We start from the raw sequence: 26,295 nt of genomic DNA, 5'->3' as shown, positions 1-26,295 counted from the left end.
AACTGTGGCTTCATTTAGTTCAGAGGAAACAGATGCAAGAAAAAAAAAAAGGAACATATTTTTCTTTCTGAAATCCTTATCCTCACATGTACTTCTTATTGAGGCAGAAAATATTTTTTAAGGAAATACAGTCTCTACTTTATCTTTCTGGGCTTTTGTATAATTCTCGTACTCAGGAGCAGTAACGGGTAAATGTGGAGACAGAAGCTGATAAAAGCTTTGGGAACATTACAACTATAGCAAAATCTAAAGAAAACCAGAAACAGGTAGATTCAAGGTAGCAGTCCCAACCCTTTTCCTGCCAGAAGATACCCAATGATGACATTCACATATATAACACACTTCATAGACACGAAAGACTACATGTTCTGTGTACCTCTCATTTTTCTAAGCAACACCAACTTTGCATTTCTCTCCTTAAAATCTTTCTTCTCTCCTGTTAATATGGATGGACTGTACTTGCTCCTAGCAGAGACCAAGTACTCTGCTTTTGCATTAGATCCCATCACTCAAAGGCGTTGCTTTCACAGATCCCCTCTCTACCACATCATCAGTTTTTCCTTTATTATGTCTCTTTCCCATCACATACAATCGTGCTATTTTATCTTCTTCTGCTTAAAGACAGTCAAACAAATCTATCTCGACTCAATTTCTTTCTTGTTTTACCACCTTATTTTATTCAGACTATAGAAAAATTACCCAAAGTGTTGTCTGTACCGCTTGCCTCCAGTTTTTCTCTTCTCATTTTTCTATTGAACAAGATACTCTAGTTGTCCTTAAGAATAAATAATACATGTAAAATTAATAACAGTTCTTGATATAGGGCTAATACTAAAAAGTATTTGCAGTCATTGATTATTATTTTTATGTTTGCTATATAAACATAACCTTAAATAACACAGAATATATGTCCCTCAAAAATAATTTGCACTAGATAGAAAGAGATAAAAGAATCTTAGATCTTAAAGGGATTTTTAAAGGTTAGCCCTAGCCTCTGAATAGGTCTGTATTAAGACCATCCCAGAAGGAGAGCTTTGAAAAGAAATTGCCAGAGGAGATTTTACTCTCAGCTTTTCCCAGCAATTATTCTCAAAAAGTTTGATCTAATGTTTAAATTTCCAGAAGCAGTTTAATCTCATTCCCTCTTGTGTTGTCAAGAATAGGAAAAAAATGAAAGCAATTATTCACATCCTGTCAGTGCTAATGTATGCTCCCTTTTTCTGAAAGAATAAAGAGTTTAAAAGCCTTATTATCATCTGTTGAGGAGTGGATACCATGATTTAATGTAGAAACCCTACTCTTTATTATTTTTGAAAAGAATAATCATTGCTATTTTTATTTTTTAAAATGTTACGTTGGCAGGATTAATGTTAATTGCCTGATCTTGTTGGTTATATTGAGATTATGTAGTAGAATGTCATTTTTGTTGGAAATACACATTAAAGCCTTCAGGGGTGATGGGGCCTCATGTCAGTAACTTATTCCCAAATGATTCAGGGAAAAATATTTTTTACTATACTTTAAAATTTTCTATATGTGTAAGATTGTTTCAAAACTTACAAAATAAATAACATTATAATTATACAGGAACACGTTACCCAAAATATATCTAAAAGCTTATAATTCACTAAGGAAAAGATAAATAACTCAATTGAAAAAATAGATAAAGAATATGAATAAGCAGATCACAGAAGAACATATCCAGTAAACATGAAAAGATGTTCAGCCTCTTTTTAGAAGATATGAACTAGTTATTAGGGAAAAACAAATGATGCAAGATACTACTTCTCAGTCATGAGGTTGGCAAATCTAAATCTAAAACAGAACTGAATGTTGGATGAGGGCAGAAACTCTTGTACTCTGACCGTAGGAGAATAAAATGTTTCAAACATTTTATTCAGTTTTATCAAACTGCTCACTGAGGTTAAAAATGGGTATACCTTATGATCTTATAATTTCTCTTTTAAGAGTAAACCCTAGAGAAACTCTGGCACATATGTATAAGAATTTTTATTACTATTATTCATAATAGCTAAACATTGAAAACAATCTTTCCTTCATTGGAAAAATGAATAAACTTGCTTATTTGTTAAGTAGACTACTATACAATATTTAAATTTATAAATTTTATCAGTATAGATAATTCTCAGCTCCCTTACATGAAAAAGCAAGTTGCAGAAAGATACAGTATGATACTGTATTTAAAGCATGAGAACATGACAGATGGTGCTATGTATTGCTTTACATACATGCAGATGTAATGAATGTATAAATATATGCCTTGTAATAATAATCATTAATTTCAAAATAACATGAGCTCTGGGGAGAAAGCAAGGAAAATGAGACCAGGAACGAAGGGGTATATTTAGGGACCTTCACTTTATTCATTCATCCTTTTTAAAAATTTTATTTTTTAAGACTGTTTTTTAGAGTATTTTTATGTTCACAGCACAATTAAGAGGAAGGTACAGAGATTTCCTATATACCCTCACCCCCATGTGTGCACAGCCTCTCTCATGATCAGCATCCCCCAGCAGAGTGAAACATTTGTTACAGTTGGTGAACCTGCATTGACATGTCATAACCACCCAAAGTCCATAGCTTACAATAGGGTTACTCTTAGGTTTGTACATCTATGAGTTTGGATGAATTTATAATGAATGACGTATTTCCATCATTATAATATCAAACAATATTTTCATGGCCCTAAAAATCGTCTATGCTTTGCTTATTCATCTCCCGACTCCCAGCCCTGTCAACCACTGATCTTTTTATTGTCTCCATAGTTTTACCTTTTTCAGAATGTTATATAGTTGGAATTCGACATCATATAGCCTTTGCAGATTGGCTTCTTTCATTTAGTAATAAGCATTTAAGTTTCCTCCATTTCTTTTCATGGCTTGATAGCTCTTTTTTTTGTTTTTAGTACTGAATAATATTCCATTGTATGGATGTACTACAGTTTATTTATCCATCCACCTAGTGAAACATCCTGGTTGCTTTTAAGTTTCGGCAATTATGAACAAAAGCTGCTGTAAACATCTTTGTGCAGGTTTTTGTGTGGACACAAGTTTTCAGCTCCTTGGGGTAAATACCAAAGAGCACAATTGCTGCATTGTATGGTAAGAGTATGCTTAGTATTGTAAGAAACCACCAAACTGTCTTCCAAACTAGCTTTACCATTTTGTGTTCATGCCATCAGTGAATGAGGGTTTCTGTTGCTCCCTATCCTCACCAGCATTTGGTGTTATCACTGTTCCAGATTTTGGCCATCTAATAGATATGTAATGGTATCTCAGTGTTGTTTTAATTTGCATTTCCCTGATGCGGTATGATATGGATCATCTTCTCATATGCTTATTTGCCATCTGTACATCTTCTTTGGTGAGGGAGGTGTCTGTTAAGATATTTGGCCCATTTTTTAATTGGGTGTGTTTCTTACTGTTGTAAGAATTTTTATTTTGGGTAGGAGTTTTTTCAGATGTGTCTTTTGCAAATATCTTTTTTTTCTGAGTCTAAGGATTGTCTTCTAATTCTCTTATTTGACTCTCCCAGAATAGAAGTTTTTAATTTTAATGAGGTCCAGCTTATCAGTTATTTCTTTCATAGAACATGTCTTTGGTATTGTATCTAAAAAGTCATTGCCATACCCAAAGTCATCTGGGTCTTCTCCTTTGTTATCTCCTATGAGTGTTACAGTTTTGCACTTTACTTTTAGGTCTGTGATCCATTTTGAGTTAATTTTGGTGAAGTATGTGAGGTCTGTGTCTAGATTCATTTTTTTGCATGTGGTTATCGAGTTATTCCAACATGATTTGCTGAAGATTCTACCTTTGCCGAATTTATTGCCTTTGCTCCTTTTTCAAAGATAATTTGACTATATTTATGTGGATGTATTTCTGAGCTCCCTATTCTGTTCCATTTATCTATTTGTCTTTTTTGATAATACCACATTGTCTTGATTACTGTAGCTTTATAGAATGTCTTGAAGTTGGCTAGTCAGTCTTCCAACTTTGTTCTTTTTCTTCAATATTGTGTTGGCTCTTCTGGTTCTTTTGCCTCTCGATAAAAACTTTAGAATTCGTTTGTTGATATCCAAAAAATAACTTTCTAGAATTTGGATTTGGATTGCCTTGAATCTATAGATCAAATTGGGAAGAACTGACATCTTGACAATATTGATTCTTCCATCGATGAACATGGACTATTTCTCTATATACTTAGTTCCTCTTTGATTTTGTTCATCAGAGTTCTGTAGCTTTCCTCATAAAGATTTTGTACCTATTTTGTTAGATTTATTTATACCTAAGTATTTCATTAGGCCAGGGAGTAACATACATGGTATTTTGTTATCAAATTCAAATTCCACTTGTTCATTGTTGGTATATAGGAAAGCAATTGACTTATGTTCATTGACCTGGTATCTTACAAATAATCACTGATTAATTCCAGGACTTTTTTGGTTGGTTCTTTCAGATTTTCTACACAGATGATTGTACCATCTGTGAACAAAGACAGTTTTATGTCTTACTTCCCAGTGTACACCTTTCTTTCCTTTTCTTGCCTATTACATTAGCAAGGACTTCCAGTATAATGTTGAAAAGTGGTGGTGAAAGGGGACATTCTTGCCTTGTACCTGATCTTTTTTTTTTTTGCGGTACGCGGGCCTCTCACTGTTGTGGCCTCCCCCATTGCAGAGCACAGGCTCCGGACGCGCAGGCTCAGGGGTCATGGCTCGTGGGCCCAGCTGCTCTGCGGCATGTGGGATCTTCCCAGACCTGGGCACGAACCCGCGTCCCCTGCATCGGCAGGCGGACTCTCAACCACTGCGCCACCAGGGAAGCCCCATGTACCTGATCTTAATGGGAACATTTCTCATCATTAAGTATGATGTTAGCTGCAGGCTTCTTATAGATAGTCTTTATTAAGTTGAGAAAACTCCCTTTACACTTAGTTTATTGAGAGTTTTTACCATTAATGGCTGTTGGATTTTGTCAACTGTGATCAAATGTATTAATGTGATTTTTCTTTTTTTAGTCTGCTGATGTGATGGATTATGTAAACTTTTTTTTTTAAATTTTATTTATTTAATTTTATTTTTGTCTGTGTTGGGTCCTCGTTGCTGCACGCGGGCTTTCTCTAGTTGCAGTGAGCAGGGGCTACTCTTTGTTGTGGTGCGCGGGCTTCTCATTGCGGTGGCTTCTCTTTGTTTCGGAGCATGGGCTCTAGGTGCATGGGCTTCAGTAGTCATGGCATGAGGGATCAGTAGCTGTGGTTCGCGGGCTCTAGAGCACAGGCTCAGTAGTTGTGGCGCACGTGCTTAGTTTCTCCGCGGCATGTGGGATCTTCCTGGACCAGGGCTCGAACCCGTGTCCCCTGCATTGGCAGGCTGATTCTTAACTACTGCACCACCAGGGAAGCCCTGTAAACTGGTTTTTGAACGTTGAACCAGGCTTACATACCAGGGATAAATCCCATTTGATTATGGTGTAAAGTTCTTTTATACATTTTTAGATTTTATTTGCTAATATTTTGTTGAGGCTTTTTACATTTGTGTTCATGAGGTAGTGGTCTCTAGTTTTATTTTCTTGTAATATCTTTATTATCTAGAATAACAATTCACCATCTTGTTACTTCCGTTGACTTTCGGAATGCTTCTTTCCTCAAACTTTGAACGCTTTTTTTGCTCTCTGGCCCAGTATGCACCAGCTTCACCTATTTTTACCACTCCAGATACGGAATCACTTTTTTCTTCAGTAAGCCTTGGCTTCTTTTATTGGGGAATGGTGCATAGAGATTGAAATTTGGATATCATGCATGCTCATTTCTATTAAGGAGTTGTCGTCTCTCTGTCCTTTACTGAATAGAATTGACAAATACCTCCAATCCCCATTACACATTTGTATCTTTGTTCTGTTTATAGTGAGAACCTTCATTTGCACCATTCTAAAATAGACTTAGTTTCAATATTACTATCAAGCAACACATCTATTAAGTAAAGTACAGTATTTCTTTGCGATTCTTTTTGCCCCTAAAATATATCTTACTAAAGTCAGGATGCTGTAATTAAAAATTACTTGAATTAATTATTTTCCTGTGTGTGGTGGTTGTATTATTAACTTGAAGTACCATTAGTTTTATGTGTTACTGTATTTGTTTGTATTTAGTTTTAGAGTTTGCTTTTTTCATTCTTTTAAAATTTAAATTTATTTTGAAACATCAGCATATAAGACGTTTGTATGGTTCACAGAGACTCACCACTTCTATTCCTGTTCCTTTCACCTGGTACTACCTCCCACCTCTTCAACTCCTCCTTCTAGGAAACCTTTCTTATTAATTCCTGTTTTCTGTATTATCCTTCCTGGGCGTGCGTGCGCGCGTGCGCACGCGCGCGCGTGTGTGTGTGTGTGTGTGATCGTATTTTCCTTTCTTAAACACAAAAAGTTAAGATTCTTTTTTTATGTCACTTATAAGAAATTATAATTTCTTCAAAAAGGAACTTCTCATCTTTTAGCCTGTGTGTGCTTTTCATAATAACATATCAGTACATTTTGTTATATTTGGAAATTTTTATTTTTCATGTTTTTCTGTTGCTCATAACAGGGGCACCTGGACGATCTACCATGCCGGCCCCAGGAAACACTGCAGCGTTTCGTGCTTCCCTTTGGACCAATATGGAGAAACTTGTGGATCATATTTTTACTGTTTGTGGCCAGGTAAATATTTGAGAGAGTGAAAATAACATTAATTATGGGTTAATTCCTGGTTATTCTAAATTGTGTGACCTTGGGCAAGTTTCTTAAAATCTCTGAGAGTTCAAAATACCTACATTACCTAATTATAATATATGTAAGGGCTCTAGCAAAATGTCTTTTCCCTTCCCTTACTGTTTCTAATGCCTATGCTTAATACTTGGTTCATTTGAAAATACTCAGTTATATACATTCTCCCTCTCTTCCCCCTTTTTAGGTACAACATCTGCAAAAAATATTAGCCAAGAAGAGAGACCCTGTCTCTCACATTTGTTTCATTGAAGAAATAGTTAAGGTATGTTTAAATGAAAGTATTCTTTTCTCTTTATTAAAGAATGCAGGAAGATAATGAGCCAGCATTATTTGTGTTCCTGTCTGACAGAGAGGCTACATGTCAGATAGCTAAAGGGAAGTATATTTCTTGACAACCACAAATTTTCTTTGCATGTTTGTTTATTGATAGATGCTAGCTAATACTATTTATAGAATAATTTCTCAAATGCATATAGTAATTTCCCATTTTTTAATAATATAAATGATTTATTGTAAAAGTTTTTTAAAGTCCTGATAGTGAATAAGATAAAAATTTTTGGTATATAAGAGATTTAATTAGTGGTTGTTATAATGCCTTATGGAGTCTTCTCTGAAGATGGTACAATCCATTCAGTTGTTAATTTTTCCTATAAAACACATTAATGTATTATTTTTTCATATTCTGAAGTCTCCCTTCTGTCATCTACCAATCTACTGGCCTCGTGGGCCACAAGAATTCCTTCCATGCATAGAAATCTCTGACTCTACATTTTATTCATTCATTTTGATATGTTTTTGATAGTGATGAATGGAATAACTAGATATTCTGTTCATTAAATCTTAACACCTAGTGCACCAAAGAAAAAGATTCTCTAAGTTTCTGTCATCGTGGTGTAGGTAGTTTACTTTGTAGTTCAGAATTTTAAATATTTTATTTCCTGTGTTGGGGATCTCCAAAACCATCCCCAAGTTTGGTGATTTGCTAGGAGGATTCATAGCACTGAGTACATAGTCCTGCTTGTGGCTGTGATATATTATAGTAACAGTATATAAACCAAGTCAGACAGAGAAAGACAAGTACTGTGGAATCTAAAAAACAAATGAACAAACATAACAAAATAGAAATTAAGTTATAGATACAGAGAACAAGCAGGTGGTTGCCAGAGGGGAGCCAGGAAGGGGAAATTGGATGAAGGCAGTCAGAAGGTGCAAACTTCCAGTTACAAGATAAGTAAGTACGAGGAATGATGTAATGTGTAGCATGATGAATATAATTAATTAATATAATTAAGACTGTTGTAGGTTATATATGAAAGTTGTTGTGATATTGCTGCATTGGGCAAAGTTTCTACATAAAAACTCACATATCAGTTCTTGTCAACCATCAGTTATTATACTGGATGAACCCTGGGCCAGGTTTTAAATGCATGTGGATTATTTCTAACTAAAAAGGATTATGAGGAATAGGGATATATGCTTTCGTTTTATTCGCCCTTTTCATTTACTTAAAAATATTTCTTATTTAATTAAAGCCAGAGAGGATTGCTCTTCCAAATATTCTTCTTACGTTTTTTAAGACAGTAGTCATACACAATACACACATACATATTTACATTTTTTTATAAATTTTAATGTAACTTTACAGTTTAGTTGTTGTTTTTTCTTCTAAGGTGATATTTATGAATAAAAATTTAGTCCCTCTGGGATTCAGTATACTCATCTATATTCAGAATAGACCAATCTTTTTTGGAAAGTCCAGAATAACTTGTGACCCTACAATTTTGGGAACTCTAGGACCAAAGAGAAGTAAAAATACTCTAAGGAAAATATGTCATAAGTTGCAAAGATAGCACATAAAATTTACTATATTTACTATAATTTCTTTAGTCTTTTCCTTTGTTAAAAAGCTGTAAACAGGTATTTTTGCTAATTATATAACTACAATGTAAGAGTATTATTTAGTTAAAATAATTATCAGTGGCAGTAGAACCTTTATAAAAAGTATAGGATTTTTAGAATGATTTGAGGCCCAAATAATAATCCTTAAAATCTTCATAAAATTTTAAACTTGAGTAGGTGATGGTGTATATCTTGGGTCATTGAAGAGCAGTTTCTGAACCAAGATCTCTAAATCATTTTGTAATCTGTTTTTGAGGAAAATGTTATAAACAGAATGTTCTTACACTACTAGATTTTTTTTGCAGCTTCAAGATTTTTAAGGATATTTACTGGTATTGAAAGTTCTTTTTAATTTAGTGGTTTAGCCTTTTAAACCTCTGAATATATTTTTTAAAAATCAAAACAGTGTAAATAATTCAAGATGAAATGATTTAGAATTTATGTCATTTGTTTTCTACAATATCTATTTAGAAATTAATGCTTTTTTCCTAGGAAGATGATTTCTAGCAAATAATTTTTTTTAGATTGCAATCTACCAGAACAGATTTTTTAAATTTATGTATTAAATTTTTATAACTTATAGTCCACATTTTGAAATTCACTGAAAGCTAAATTAATAGATATTTTCTCTTTGGTTTATAATTTAAATATAAATGAAATTACACTATTAATTTCATGTCAAGTAGGAAAATTAAGAATTAATTTTCCAGGTTTCTTTGCTTTTAAACCAGTTGATTCTAATGCTTCTGTAATTAACTATAAAGTGTGATGGAATTTCCATGTTTGACTTCTTGCCAACTTGTTTCTTTTCTACAAAAAAACCAAAACAAAACTGTACTTTACATTTTCCTTTGTTAAATAATTTTTGTAATTTATTATTCTTTTGCTGTAGTTCAATACCTGTAGATTTCTTTAAAAAGTAATGATTTTTATTTTTTAGAACAGCTTTAGGTGTACAAAAAAATTGAGCAGAAAATACATCTGATACTTGCTAGGTTATCATAACATCTCTTGTGCATTATACAAAACTTATAAATGTACTACACAGTGAGCTAATCCTAATGTAAACTATGGACTTTAATTATTAATAATATATCAGTCATGGTTCATCAGTTGTAACAAATGTACTATACCAATGCAAGATGCATAATGCATTATGCAAATACATAATTTCCTGTGTCCACCATTTATCATGCAAAAGAGGTTCAGTAGTTTTACTTCCTTAAAAATCTTCTATGCTCCACCAGTTCATCCTTCCCCCACTTATCTCCTTAACCCCTGGCAACCACTGATCTTTTTACTGTCTTTAGAGTTTTGTCTTTTTCAGAATATCATGTAATTGGAATCATACAGTAGGTTGCCTTTTCATACTGGTTTCTCTCACTTAGTAATATGCATTTAAGGTTTCTTCGTGTCTTCATTGCTTCATTGCTCATTTTTTTTTATCACTGACTGATATTTTACTCTGTGGATATACCTAGTTTGTTTACCCATTCACCTATTGAAGGACGTGTTGTTGCTTCCATTTTTTGGCAATTATGATTTAAATTGTTACAAACATTCATGCGCAGATTTTTGTGTGGATATAAATTTTCAGCTCATTTGAGTAAATACCAAGGCACGTGTTTGCTGTATCTTATAGTTAGACTATGTTTAGCTTTGTAAGAAACTGCCAAACTGTCTTCCAGTGTGGCTGTATTATTTTGCATTCTCATTATTAGCAAAGAAACAAAGTTCCTTTTGTTCTACATCCTTGTCAGCATTTGATATTGTCAGTGTTTTGGATTTTAGCTATTCTAATAGGTATGTAGTGGTATCTCATTGATTTAATTTATATTTCCTTATGGATTTTTTTTTTTTTTTTTTTTTTTTTTTTTTTTTTACTGGTACGCAGGCCTCTCACTGTTGTGGCCTCTCCTGTTGCGGAGCATAGGCTCTGGATGCGCAGGCTCAGTGGCCATGGCTCACGGGCCCAGCCACTCCGTGGCATGTGGGAGCTTCCCGAACCAGGGCACGAACCCACGTCCCCTGCATCGGCAGGCAGACTCTCAACCACTGCGCCACCAGGGAAGCCCTCCTTATGGATTAAAAAAATATATATATATATATATATTTATGGGAGAAACTTGATTAGTTAAGCTCCTAAGACTTTATCTGTAGGCAAATGAACTGCCTTGCCGTGCTCATTATTTAAAATTTATCTGTTACAGTCAATCCAAGTGCTTAAAATATCTTAAAATATTCTAAAGTAATTTTTATAGGATTAAGTATAGTTTTTTTTAGCCTTTGGATAGCCAAGTAGTTTCAAGGTTACATTTCTGAATACCTCTTCAAGTAGTGTTAAAGGCAGGACAGTACAGTGATTAAGAGCTGGGTCCTTGGGCCCTGGTATCAGACAGAGCTAAGATTTCCTACATTGATTATGCAACCTTGGATAGGTCCTATAATCTTTAAGACCATCACGTATCAAATGGAGGTGGTAATACTACTTGTAGAGCTGAGGCTTTCTGAAGGAAAGTTAGATAATGTAGACTTAATTCAGAGATTGGCTCAATAATTTGCTATCATGATTATTATTTCAGTCTTTTTTTTTTAAACTTTGAAACTTTTATTTAGGGGCCATAAAGTTACCATGTGCTTGGTAATAAAGAACATTACTGTGGGAGAAGATCAGTTTTTTTTTTAATAGTTCTAATAACATGATATGCATGTATATTCATGCTGAGAATTAGAAATTTAAGAAATCATGCTTCCTTAAATAAGACAGTATCAAGGATTTACTATGAATGTGTCATGATTATATGTCTCACTTTACTAAAGAATCATGGGTTTATGATCTAACATTTGGTAATTCTGTAGTCAAAAACAACGAGGATGGTTTTCCTTCATTCTGTTCTGTGAGGTCTTGTGAGAATTGTTAAATCATTTATATTCTTTTAGTAGACAAAAAAATGGGTTTACTTTAAAAACGTTTAGTTTTGAGGTTAATATTGCCAAATCTGCCTTGCTGTTTGTTAAGATATCTGATTTCAGATGATAGAGAGAACTGTACATATTAGTATTCAGAATCTAATCTTAGGTATATACAAGAGGAGAAAAAAATCCTACATGATGATGGTTTCTGGAATGCTTTATTAGTTCAGGAAGTTTTGTAGTAGATGTTTATCATGTTATAAAGAATACATCATAGTGTAAAGAGGGCATAAATGGACTGAGTATAAAATAAAACTGGGCCAATTATATCAAGTATAATAAATCTTAAGAATACAGTGTTAATGTAAAGCCTTTTGAAAACTTTTCCTTAATTAAGACAACTAATGCTGCTTCTGCTTAACTTAATAAATGTTCTGGCTAACCTGTAAAATTAGCCTGTTATTTTCAGTTCATACTATAAATTTGCAGACACCTTTATACCTATCATATTAATTCCTCATGGCATTTAAATGTAGGATATACTTCTTTCCCCTTTTTATATTGTATTTCCAAAGATTACTTGAATGGATAAATCTTCTCATCTTAAATTAGATTTCTAGACTGTTTATTAGACATCAAAAATTCAATTTTGGTATCTTTTAAAACCTGTCAAAAGTTCTAGTATCACTATATAATCATCAATACTATATGTAACACTTTGAAAGTGAGTATAACAAATTATTGACAAGTTATTCAGGATCCATACGGTGGAAAACAGGTTGTAGATTCTCATCTGCAGAATTAAGCCAGTTTAGCTATATGTGGGAGTGTAGATATGATACTTTCATTTTCTAAGCCAGCATTTTTTATCATTGAACAGAATCTTGTAATCATGTGTGTAGGATGCATTAGGATATATTTGGAATGTGTTCAGCATTTTGCACAGCTATAGTACTAACGAGGATTTTAACTATGAAAAAGAATGTTTTCTTTTGCCCTTTTAGATGTATCAGATGATTTGATTATAGCATTTAAGACTCAGAAAAAAATTGTAGGGCACCCAAATTAGGAATCTTTTTAATATTATGAGAAAAATGTTTAACTCATTTATCAGTGGCATCGCAATTTGATTAAAAAAATCAAGTAGCAATTAGCCAGTTACATGTCTAAGTCAGGTATTATCAATAAATACTCTTATATATAAAGGTTAGAAGATTTTTGCTTTACTAGCATGGGGACCAGTTATTTTTAAAGGCCCTCTCCCTGCAGTAAAACAACTTTTAGATAAGTTAGAAAAGCATAATTTTTTTTTTTTTTTTTGGCTGTGCTGGGTCTTTGTTGCTGCGTGCGGGCTTTTTCTAGTTGCAGTGAGCAGGAGCTACTCTTTGTTGCGGTGCGCAGGCTTCTCCTTGCGGTGGCTTCTCTTGTTGCGGAGCACGGGCTTTAGTAGTTGTGGCACGCGGGCTCAGTAGGTGTGGCTTGTGGGTTCTAGAGCGCAGGCTCAGTAGTGTGGCACACGGGCTTTGTTGCTCCGTGGCATGTGGGATCTTCCTGGACCAGGGCTCAAACCAGTGTCTCCTGCATTGGCAGGTGGATTCTTAACCATTGCGCCACCAGGGAAGCCCCAAGAAAAGCATAATTTGTAATGTACTGTTGGCCCTGCAAAAAGTAAGAGAATCTCTGAGGGGCATATGCATATACAGATATACATTAGCAGATAAAGTAGTTGAAACTGTAGTGGAGATTTGTGAGCTCTAAGTCACTGCAAAAGCTGGAGTTGCCCTGCAGTCAAATGTCCATGTCAATGATGGGATCAGTCCACTAGGCTCTAGCAAGGTGGAAGAATGAACCTGATAGTCTTGCATTAAGCTGAGACCTGTGACTGCGGCAGACATGGTCCTTGGTTGGTAACAGTACCTACTCTCACAAACAAATGCAGATCCCCTGAAGAGGAAAGCATTTCTAGTTTTAGCTATCAGGATTCTCCACATGTTAAGGTCAGCCAACTATGAGCTCACAGTTAAAAATCACCAGTCCTATAAATAAACTAGAAGCATGATTGAGAGTCAGCAGGAAAAATAAATAAAATTCAAGACAGGTTTTAGACTCCGAAAGAACTTCTGAAGGACACTGTGGACTTCAGATGTTAGAATTAACTGACAAAGAATCTAGAATACCTGTATATGTTTTCAAAATAAAGAATGGAATAAAAAATGAGAAATAAGTGACTTAAGAAATGATCAGGTAGGTATAAAGAAGAACCAAATAGAACATTTAGAAATTAAAAATTAAATCATTGAAATAAAAAATTCAGCAGATAGGTTAAACAGATGTTACGTAAAACCAGGAAATGAATTAGCCTGGCAGTTAGAATTGATGATATTATCTAGAACGCAGCATACAGACAAGAGTATGGAACAAATGAGAGGCTGAAAATTATGGAGGATTGAATGAGGCTTTAGTATGAGGCTAATTGGAAAAGGAAAGTCAGCAAACTAAAAAAGAAAAACCACATGATCATCTCAGTTCATGCAGAAAAGTATTTGACAGAATCCAACATCCATTTCTGATAAGAATTCTCAGCAGACTAGGAATAGAACTTTCTCAACCTGATAAAAGGCATTTAGGAACAATGAACAAGTAAAATCATATACAATGGTGAATACTGAATGTTTCCCCCTTAAAATTTGGGGGAGGACAAGGATTCTTTATGCTCTCACTACTTCTGTTCAGCATTTTCCTAGCTAGTGCAATGAACAAGAAAAAGAAATAAAAGGCTTCCAGTTTGGAAATGAAAAAGTAAAATGGTCTTTATATACAAATGATAAGATTATCCATGTTAAAAACTCGATGGAATCTACAAAAAGGCTACTAGAGCTCATAAGTGATGTGTTGCAAGATTACAGAATAGAAGGTCAATATACAAAAATCTGTTGTACTTCTATATATTAGCAATGTACTATTGAGAATTGAAACTTAATAAGTCCATATATAGTAACATCAAAGAATATGAAATCTTAGGAGTAAATGTGTCAAAAGATGAACATCTGGAAGCTGAAAACGCTAAATATTGCTGAGAGAAATTAAAGAAGACCTAAGGAAATAGAGATACCTTATTTATGTGTTGATAGATTTGCTGTTGTTAAGATATCCCTTCTTCCTAAATTGACCTATAATCCCAACAGGTGTTTTGGAGTGATTGACAAGCTGATTCTAAAATTCAAACAGAAATACAAAGGACTCGGGATACCCAACACAACTTGGAAAAAGAAAAGCGAAATTGGAGGGCTAACAGTACCTGTTAATTTCAAGACTTAACTACCATATTCAAGAAAATGTGGAATTGGCATAAAGTTAGAGACATAGATCATTGATGCAGAATAGAGAGTCCAAAAATACACTGACACATATGTGGAAAATTGATTTTCAAAAAAAGTTACAAAGGCAATTCTGCCTTGACGCAGTAGTCTTTTTAACAGGTAACACTGAAACATTTGAATATCCAGATGTAAAGCCTAAAATCTAAAACTTATAGAAGAAAACAGAACAAACTTTGTGACTTAGGGGTAGAAAAAGATTTCTTAGATGCAACACCAAAAGCTCTATCCATAAATGAAAAAAATTGACATTTTGGACTTACTCAAAATTAAGAATTTATGTTCTGCAAAATACTCCATTAAGAGAATACAAGATAAGGAATAAACTGGGAGAAAATATTTGCAAATCACATATCTAATAAAGGACTTATGTCTAAAGAACTCTCAGAATTCAATAAGAAAACAAAAAAAGCCAACTTAAAAAAATAGGCCAAAGATTTGAATAGACATTTTAGAGATAGATGTCAATTAAGCATATATCTAAAATTTAAAAGACCTGAGCATACCAAGTGTTGGTGAGGATATGGAGCAACTAGAACTCTCATATACTGCTGGAGGGAAGTGTAAAATTTACAACCACTTTGGAAAACAGTTCGGCTGTTTCTTAAAGAGTTAAACATACATATATTATATGAGCTAGCAATATACCCCTAGTTATTAATCCAAGAGAAATGAAAGAATATATCCATACAAAGACTTGTATACAAATGTCCATAGAGCTGTCTTCTCCCTGTGTCTTCACACCATCTTCCTTCTGTATGTGTCTGTGTTTCAGATTTCTTTTTCTTATAAAGACCTTCTAATGACCCCATTTTAATTTAATTACTTCTTTAAAGACCTATCTCAAAATATGGTCACATTTTCAAGTATGGGGGGTTAGGACTTCAACATATGAATTTTGTCAGGTCAAAACTCAGCCTATAACAGTAATTTACATTGATGCCAATGAAAATGGAGAGAATTGCAGTGATTTGAGAATTACTCAGGAGATAAAACTGACAAATCTTAGCGATGGATTAAAAGTGGTGAGATGGAGGAGAAGGTGTCAAGGACGATATCATTGGTTCAGGTTTGACAGGGTTGTGGTAGATAGGAGTGACTTCATTTGAGGGCATAAACCAAAGAGCACATTTAGGAGGGAAGATAAGCTCTGTATTCAGGTGCTCATGGGATGTCCAAGTGAAGATGTCAGTTAGGCAATTTAATATGGGAGTCTGGAGCTCAGAAGAGAGGCCTGTGCTAGAGACATAAATTTGGACGATATCGGCTCATATTGGCAATCAAAGCCATGGTAATGGGTAAGACCGGCTATAGAGAGAAGAGAAATCTACCTTGAAAATGCAACATATAAAACTCATGTAGAACTCTGGCTTCCAAAGTGTATATACATTTTGACATGGAAGAAGATAGTTATAAATTCTGCCTGTCCTTTTTACAAGTTTTATCCTTTAAACTATTTTCGTACATTTTATATTGCACATATTTTATTAATACAGTGGTATTTTTATATAATTTTAAACAAGTAAACATATATTAGAATGTATATTTAAAAATATTTACATTCAGTGAGTTTGGGATACAGTGTAACAGAGGAGGCCACAAGGAGTATCTCAAGAGGAGGAGGAAACCAAAGAGAACGTGGTGAGGGAAGCCAGGGGAAAAGTTTGGAGGAGATTGTGGTTCATACTAAATCTAATTTGAGTGACAGTCTATTTAAAATACCAGTCCACCATGCATTCTCAACAAGGGCAATATTGACCCCAGGAGGGAGAAAAAGTTCTGTTTTTTGGAGGGAGGGGGGAGGCACAAAAAATCTTATATATTACATTGGCTTGTGGTCTCCAGAGTTCAGTCCTGCCATACAAAATCTTACTCCTTAGTATTTAGCATCTGTCATCAGGGAGAAACTAAGTTAAATTTAAATTTAAATTAAGTGCAGTTATATTATATAATTATATAATATGTATTATTACATATTATGTGTATATAATTACTGTATATAATATGCATATCACATGTATATAATACACATATTATATGTATATAATTATTACATATTATATAATATGTATATGTATATTTAATTTTTAGTTTTCTTTTTGGAGGGGCAGTATGAAAAGAAAGGTTGAGAACTCTATAGAAAGGGTTTTAAAACCCTTTAACACTGTAGTTTAACAGTGATCTCTAGGGGAAAGTGCGGGATAAGGGATTTGAGTTTGAAGAGAAGCTTTAAATTTTACCATGTGTGTTTCAGTATTGAATTTTTTACATCAAGAATTTATTCTTTAGAATTAAATTAGATTATCTTAATTATTCTTCCAAAAAATTAAAAAGAATAAAGGAAGCATCATGTTTAATCCTATCGCCCAGAAATAATTTCTTTTTTTTTTTTAATTAAGTTATTTATTTATTTATTTTTTAGCTACATTGGGTCTTCATTGCTACGTGAGGGCTTTCTCTAGTTGCTGCAAGCAGGGGCTACTCTTCGTTGCGGTGAGCGGGCTTCTCACTGCGGTGCCTTCTCTTGTTGCGGAGCATGGGCTCTAGGCATGCGGGCTTCAGTAGTTGTGGCTCTTGGGCTCTAGAACGCAGGCTCAGTAGTTGTTGGTGCACGGGCTTAGTTGCTCCGCAGCATGTGGGATCTTCCTGGACCAGGGCTTGAACCCGTGTCCCCTGCCTTGGCAGGAGTATTCTTAACCACTGCGCCACCAGGGAAGCCCGAGATAACTTCTGTTAACATTTTGTATATGGTTTTTCTATAATATTTAGCTCTGTACATTTTAACAAGTCCTATCTGTTCTGTCATCAAAAGGTATCTGAAATCTGACTACTTTTCACTTCTTCCCACTACCCCTTATCTAAGCCCCCATTTTTTAAAAAACAACAAGTAGATTGTACTGTAAGTATTCCTTTATCTTTGAACAATATGCATATAAAAGCCAACATTTTGATTTTACTGAAGTTCTTCTGGCTTTTCATTTTGTTCTGTGATGTTCATCTTGAAGTCCCTTCTGAATTTCTGTACCTTCCTTCTTTTGTAATCAGACACAGCAAAATGGTTCCCCCGAAGGCTATTTTCCAGTAAAGATAACTTTTTTCTTTGCTTTATATTTGCTTCCCCAGGATCCCTCTGCTTTTATCCAGAAGATGATTAAGAGCTAATGTAAAATTCACATCTGTTTGGTTTCTTTGATCAAGTCTGCAAGCTTTCTTATTCACAGCGTGATCTCTCCACAGAGATCTCTGACACAGACTTGTTGCTAAATCTTTTACTTCCTCTTCTGTTTTGGTCGTAACTTAGTTATGTCTGGTTCCCTCGGACCTTGTCTCATTAAGTTCACTGTCTTATAAAATCTTTATCTGAACTGATCCTCACCTTCCCCATCTGTATCAAAGATAGAGGTTGATTGTATCTTCTCTTTTCTCAGACTTACCCTCTACTTTTGTTCACATTCTACATCTTATCCTTGTCTAGGACATTCTCTGCTTTCTCCAATATCAACCTTTCCCAGTTACTTCCTCCCAGGGATCTACCATCTAAAATCAAAACCAGAACAGAATCCTTGGTCCTGTATCTCCCTCAAAGTATTTCTTCTCTTCATGCCCAGATTTCCATAAGGTACTTTGTGTCTCTACTTTCTTGTTTCAGTTTTGCTCCAAACCACTGAAATCAAGCTTGTGCTCCACTGAAACAGTTGTTACTAAAGGAATTTTAATGACCCAACTACCAAATCCTTCTACTCACTTCTAACAGTCTTTTACTTCACTCCTTAGAGGTAATAACTACTTCTAATACTGGTTTCCTCCTTCACAGATACTACATCTCTTCAGAATCCTTCACTGATTCCTCCTTCTCCACCTACCCTTCCTTTTAAAACATTTTATTCATAAAATTTCAAACAGAAGCCAACATACAGAACCAAAGTATAGGACAGTGACTCTCTATGTACCCATTGTCCAGTTTCAGCAATCACTAACTTGTGACCAATCTTTTTTTTTTTTTTAGTAACTAGCTCCACCACTTCTCTTTCTCCACTCTAAATTATTTCTTCCCCAACCTTTAAGTAGTGTTTTTCCCCTGGGTCCTATCCTCGACATTCTTTTCCTCTCATGCCCCATGCAATCTACGGAAAAACTCACACATGTTAATAGTTTCTAACACCTCCAAATGCTGATAACACCTAAATCTCTTTCTCCAGCTTAGATCTTGTTCTTAAGCCAGAGATTTGTACGTATTTAGTGGCCTAGATCATCTTCGCTCAGATGCCCCACAGGTTCTAGAAGTGGTAGAGACTGGATCTGAACCTTAATATCCTACTTTCAGAGTTCCTCTTCTTAACCACCGCTCTTTTCCTATATTTAAATAGGAAAATATAATTATGGTGGGGAACATGGGATGCTATAAATGTATATAACAGAGTGCACCAAACCTGGGGGAACCAAGAGAAGAGACACCTAAACTGACTCTGATGAAGGTGCTGGATTAAAAGCTGGTGACTGGGAGAAACTACAGAAGAACCTTCAGCAACCTGAAGGAATTTGTGCTGGTTGGATCTTTGACCTCAGTGATATGTAACAAGAGAAGTAGGCTGGGGCAGTCATGTCATATAAGGCTTTGTAAGTCAAGTTAAAGGGGACTAATACGTTAACATATCAAACAAACCTTAGATCAAATCCCAGCTCCGCTCCTTTCTGGACTACTGTACTACTTTCTGTGTAATTCTAAGCAAGTCACCTTTTCTCTTTGACCTTTGTTTTCACTCTAGAAAGGGACTAAAAGTGTCATAAGATCGTTCCACTCATTTTTTTCAGTAAATATTTATTGTGTGCCTGTTATGTCCTGGTCACATTCTCGATGTTGAAATTAGAGTGGTAAGAAAGACAAAATGGGACCTCTGCTGTCATGGAGCTTACATTCTTGTGGTTGTTGTAGTGTTTAAAAAATGAGATAACATTCAGCGGTGCCTGTTACATAATGGACATTCAGAAAATGTTAATTTCCTAGCCAACGGTTCACATACATTCTAATGCATGGACGCTTTGTCTGAGTTCTTCTCTGATTAAGTTAAAAATACATACTTCTTGGCTTAGAAGTTTTGAGTGACTTGTCACTAAAAAAGGAAGAAGTAGCCAGATTATCTGGGACCCTATGTTTTCTTTCAAAAGGTCATGTCTAGGACTTAGAATTTTCTTGTTTACTTTGGCAATTCTAAAAAGCCTTGAAGAATTCCTGTTACTTCTAGAAATCTATTTCAGTAATTCTGTGAATTACAAAGATGATTTGCATCAAAGGAATTTATGGTTAGTTGTAGGAATAGATAATGACACATCCAAAAGAAATAAAAGAAAAAGCCTCTAGAGAAGATAAAAGCTAACAAAAATCATCCACAGAACAAAGAAAACACAAAGAAAGCATAAAATGAGATGATAAAAGCAGAAACAACCTATTAGTTAAACATATTTGGTTTGTAATTTCTTATTAAAAGATAAAACAGTGTTTAAAAATAGAATACATTGTTTATAAGAGTCAAAAAACAGTGACATGACAAGAATAAAAATAAATAGACTGATAAACATTTCTCAAGTGAAAGCAATAGCGACAGTATTAATTTCAGATAAAATAAGACAAATAATGGTATATAGAATAAAGAGGGTCACACAAACTTTATATTACCAGTCTCTTCAACAAATGATGCTGGAAAAACTGGATATTCATGTGTGAATGAAAGAAAGTGGACCCTTACCTAAAACCATATTCAAAAATTAATTCAAAATGAATTAAAGCCCTAAGTGTAAGACCTAAAATTATAAAACTCAGAGTAGAAAATGGGGAAATCTTCATGACACTGGACTTGGCAGTGATTTCATGGATATGACACAAAATCACAGGCAACAAAAAAGTGAAATTGACAAATGGGACTACACCAAGCTTCAAAACTTCTGCGCGACAAAGGAAACAATTAACAGAATGAAAAGGCAACCTACAGAATGAGAGACAATATTTGCAAGCTATATATCTTGTAAGGGGTTGATGTCCGTAATATACAAAGAACTCCTACAACTCAACAACAACAAACCACCCAACTCAACTAAAAAAATGTGTAAAGGACTTGAATAGACATTTGTCTGAAGAAGACATACAAATGACCAACAAGCATATTAAAAGATGATCAACACCACTAATCATCAGGAAGTACAAATCAAAATCATAATGAGATATCACTGCACTCATTAGGATGACTATTTCCAAAACAGAAAACAGGTGTTGGTGAGGATGTGGAGAAATGGGAACCCTTGTATATTGTTAATAGGAATGTAAAATCATGTGGCTGGCTGCTAAGAAAAACAGTGTGGAGGTTCCTCAAAAAAATTAAAAACAGAATTAATGTATGATCCAGCGATCTCACTTCTGGAGATACACAGTATATCCAAAAGAATTGAAAACAGGATCTTGAAGAGAGATTTGCCCAGCCATGTTCATTGCAGCATTATTCATAATAGCCAAGTGATAGAAGCAATCCAAGTGTCTGATGATGGATGATGATACACAGACACACACATATATACATACATGCAATGGAATATTATTAAGTCTTTAAAAAAGAAGGAACTTCTGTTACATGCTAAAGATGGATGAAACTTAAGGACATCATGCTAAATGAAATAATCCAGTCACAAAAAAAAAACAAATATTGTGTGATTCCACTCACATGAGGTATCTCAAATAGTCACATTCTTAGAAACAGAAAGTAGATAGGTAGTTTCCAAGGGCTGGGGGGAGAAAGAAAATGGGAGCTGTTGCTCAGTGGGTATAGAGTTTCAGTTTTGCAAGATGAGAAAGTTCCAGAGATCTGTTGCACATCAAGGTACATAGAGTTAACACTGCTGTACACTTAAAAGTGGTTAAGATGGTAAAATTTGTGATTTTTATCATAATTTTAAAAGTATAAGAATCGTTTCATGCATTGTTTTCTATGAACTTAAAACATATGAGGACTGGGTATTATTTTGTTAATTAAAGGGTATTAATTGCCTTTTATTAACTCAGCTAAATGATCCTGTAGATTTCCTTCTGGAGACATTGGGCTATTATATTAATATATTTCCTAATATTTAATGATAGGTACCTTGCTGACATAAATCCTACTTGTTTAGGTATATAATTCAAATACTGAAATCAATTTGCTGTTATATCTGAGAATTTTGTATTTGTATGCTTAAGCAAGATTGACCCAAGTTACTTTTTTAAGTGTATGTATGTGTGTGTATGTAGAAGCATATATATAGTCACCAAATTTCCCGCATCTTAGACATCTTTCATATTTTTACCATTATGTTGTTATCTGTAGACTTTTCATATATGACCTTTAATATGTTGAGGTAATTACCTAGCTTGTTCCTAGCTTGTTGAGTGGTTTTATCATGAAAGTGTGTTGAATTTTGTCAAATGCATTTTTGTACATCAGTTGAGATAATCTTGTGGTTTTGTCCTTCATTTTGTTAATGTGATGTATTAAAATGGTTCTTTAATATGATGAAAAACATTATTTTTTTTTACTGAAGTATAATTGATTAACAATGTTGTGTTAGTTTCAGTACAGCAAAGTGACTCATTTATTTATATATGTATATATATTCTTTTTCAGATTCTTTCCCATTACAAGTTATTACAAGATATTGAATATAGTTCTCCGTGCTGTAGGTCCTTGTTGGAAAAACATCCACTTTAAAGTGTATGATATACAATACACATATTGCATAAAATCTTGTTAATCTGAATCTATTTTGTGATCACTGCATAAGAAATTAGCAATTATTTGATTTGCCTTTTTATGATCCACAATACCCATTTGAATTCAAAACAAAACTTATTAAAGAAACAAATGACAAAGAAAATAGATATATGCATAGGCATAAAAGTGAGAAATCAGTATTTTTCATTGCTCATTTTCTTTCTTATAACCTTGAAAAGTAGAATTTCATTCTTTGCAAGTACAAAACTAAAGCAGAATGAATGAATTTCCTAATTATTCTTTTTTATGACAGTAGTCATATTTGAACATTATACATATTTATGTTACTAGGGTGAACCATGTGAAATTGGCATTGTTGTACTTCAAAAATAGAATAACGGCAGTTTGATATAATATTACCACACATGTAGAAGTACCTTAAAGGGCTTGGTAAAATTTCTGTAAGTGTCATTTTCTTTTAACAGTATTAAAGTACTTTGTCCGGTTTTAACAAAGGACACTTAAACTAATATTTATCTTTTCTTTTTAGTAATTACTTTCTAAAATATGTATTAATAATTGAGTGACAGTATCCTGCTAAGCTGAGTAATAGTAATTCCTGTGACTTAAAAAAACAAAAACAAAATTGTGTCTATACTTCAGGCAGTTCTCTTTCGTAATTGGTGAATTGTATCTTGGTGGTCACTCTTGGTCTAAGCATGCTTGTTCTTCATTTTCTTATGGTAACAAAAATTGCCTTCTGTATATAAAATGATGATGATAATAATTGTAATAATAATAACATTCACTGAAGATTTATTATATGTCAAGAACTGTCCCAAGAGTTTACTTTAATAAACTTTTAAAATCCTTGTAATAATCCTGCAGTGTGGGTACTGTTATCTCCATTTTACAGAGGGCAGGGAGGCACAGAATGATTTAGCAACTTGCCCAAGCTCACACAGCTAGTAAGTAGCAGAGAAGGATGACGACATGAGACATGATTTGACTCATCTATATATTTCTACTTAGTTACTTAATAATTCCATTGTTTGATAGACTTAAATACATTTTTAATACTTTTTTGATGCTCTGTCTTATCCATTGTAATTTAAAAAAATAATACATCCCCTTTTTTTGGGTCATAGGATGGACATGCTGAAATTTTATACACATTTTGGAATTCAGTTACTCAAGCACTTTCTTCTCAGTTTCAGACAGCAACAAACTGTAAGTACAGTATTTATTTTGCAAATTGATTTCACAGTTTTTCAGTTACTTTAAAATTTAATATCAAGAAGTTTTGCTCTATTAGTTTATAAAACATATCTTTTAAAAACTCCTGGCTAATTGTCATTTCTTATGTTACCTATATATCCAGTTATATAAGCAATAAATTCTTTTTTTGCACTTTTAAAATACTTAGGATGTGAAATAAAATGCTCCAGAAGACTAAGTTAATTCTCCATAATTCAGTCAGAGGAACCTGAATTTTTCCTCTGTAAAGGGGTGATTGATGTTGAAGAATTTAGTTAAAGCTTGTACAGTATTTTAATTCCTAACAAAGATATATTAAAAGGCAGAGACCTTATAGCTTTTCCTTTATTGTTAAAATGAAGATTTGATGAATGAACAGCTGAAATACCCACATCATGAATTAAAAGTTGCTTAACCAAATATAATCCAGCAAATTTTTCTTACTTTGTTTTTGTCATGAAATAATGGCACAGGGTAGTTCTAAACAATGAAGTATACAAACTAGCTAATATCATATAAGTGTTTTTGTCTAATCACTGAATGTAAGAGCATTGAATGTACCTAGGCCTTTTAAAAGTGTTTTCAGAGTTTGTATGTAGTTAACTTTTTATTCACATTTGCTGAGAGTACCTAGTAATGCAAACATTATTTAGTCCCTGACAACTCCGGATTGAATTAACCACACTACCTTGCTTCCATACTTCTAAAGGAGTGTGCAGCAAGGCAGTGACCACAGAGAAGGTCTTCATTCGTGTGTGGCCAGACAGACCGTAAGCAGAGGGTTTATTTAGGACTGATTCATTCTATTTACTTCTACAAATCACCCTACTCAAAGAATACTGTGCTTCTCCCTGCTTTAGGTATCTGTTTGGGTCAGCTTTTTTGAGATGTAATTTACATATATAAAATTCACCAACTTTGAGCAGAAAATTCTATGAGTTTTTGACAGATGTTTACATCCTTATAACCACCATCACAATTAAGATATAGAACATTTCTCTCACCAACACCCCACCCCCATGTCCCTAATGTACTCTTATAGTTAATCTCCTATTCCTACCTCTTGGCTCCTGGCAGCTAATGGTAAGCTTTCTGTCTGTATGAGTTAGCCTTTCCTAGATTTTCATAAAACTGGAATCATGCAGTATGAGTTCTTGTATAGCAACGTAGTTATTTTAAGGTTTATTCATGTTGTTGCATGTACCAGTAGTCCATTTCTTTTTATTGCTGATTAGAATTTCATTGTATAGATATACACAATTTATCTATTCTCCAGTTGGTGGAATAACTGGTTTATTACAGTTTGGGCTTATTATGAATAAAGCTACTACAGTCATTTACATACAGGTCTTTTGTAGACATATGTCTTCATTCTCTTGGGTAAACACATAGAGCGGAATTTCCTGATCATTTGATAAGTATATGTTTAACTTTAAAAAACTGCTGAACTGTTTCCCAAGATAGATGGATCATTTTTCATCCCCATCAACAATGTATGATAATTCTTCTATATTTTCATCAATCCATGATATTGTCTTTTTTTTTTTTTTTTGCGGTACGCGGGCCTCTCACCGCCGCGGCCCCTCCCGCCACGGAGCACAGGCTCCGGACGCGCAGGCCCAGCGGCCATGGCTCACAGGCCTAGCCGCTCCGCGGCATGTGGGATCCTCCCAGACCGGGGCACAAACCTGCGTCCCTTGCATCGGCAGGCGGACTCCCAACCACTGCGCCACCAGGGAAGCCCTGTCATTTTAATTTTAGCCATTCTTGTGAGTGTTCAGTGGACTTTCATTGTGGTTTTAACTTCACTAGCCTAAAGACTAGTGATGACCAGATTTTCATAGGTTTGTTTCCCATCTGTATATCTTCTTTGGTTAAGTGTTTGTCAAAATTACTGACTTTTTAGTTTTATTTAATTTTTTTAGCTTATTGCTTGTCCTCTTATTATTGAGTCTTAAAATATCTTTATATATCTGATTCCAAGTCCTTTCTCAGATGTATGTTTTACAAATATAGTCCCCTGTCTGTGGTTTGCCTTTTCATTTTCTTAACAGTATCTTCCAAATGACGAAAGTTTTTATTTTTGAAAAATGTCCAATTTATCAGTTTTAGGAGGTAGTTTTTCAAATATTCAAATATAGTATTATATAAATACAGCCTTTCAATAGTTTCTTACTCCATGTATGAAAGTAATGGTTTTTCATGAAACCAGTTATGATGTTTTCTTTAATATTTGACTTTCATGCTATAAGCCAGTTGTGGAATACATTTACTCACATACCAGTAGAAAACACAAAGATGTAAATTGACCTACAAAATATATAAGCATAA

At 34.1% G+C, this 26,295-nt stretch overlaps 1 protein-coding gene across 8 annotated transcripts in view; it reads left to right on the top strand.

The window, feature by feature from the left end:
* COG5 (component of oligomeric golgi complex 5) overlaps positions 1-26,295 on the top strand; it is a gene marked incomplete at its 5' end in the record, with an annotated part of 277,186 nt that overhangs the window by 148,697 nt on the left and 102,194 nt on the right. For 6 of the 8 annotated variants that reach the window (XM_079711626.1, XM_079711622.1, XM_079711621.1 and 3 more), the window contains 3 exons: positions 6,604-6,716; positions 6,970-7,047; positions 23,856-23,937. The exons of 1 other annotated variant lie outside the window; for it this stretch is intronic. In XM_079711626.1, coding sequence (XP_079567752.1) covers positions 6,604-6,716; positions 6,970-7,047; positions 23,856-23,937 — 273 coding nt within the window. The remainder of the gene's footprint in view (positions 1-6,603; positions 6,717-6,969; positions 7,048-23,855; positions 23,938-26,295) is intronic. One more of the 8 variants, XM_079711627.1, reaches the window with a different exon arrangement.

This window comes from Hyperoodon ampullatus (genome assembly GCF_949752795.1).
Source record: "Hyperoodon ampullatus genome assembly, chromosome: 9".
In the NCBI taxonomy this organism is placed as follows: Eukaryota; Metazoa; Chordata; class Mammalia; order Artiodactyla; family Ziphiidae; genus Hyperoodon; species Hyperoodon ampullatus.
Note: the sequence above shows the minus strand (reverse complement) of the source record. Positions and strands in the feature narration are given on the sequence as shown.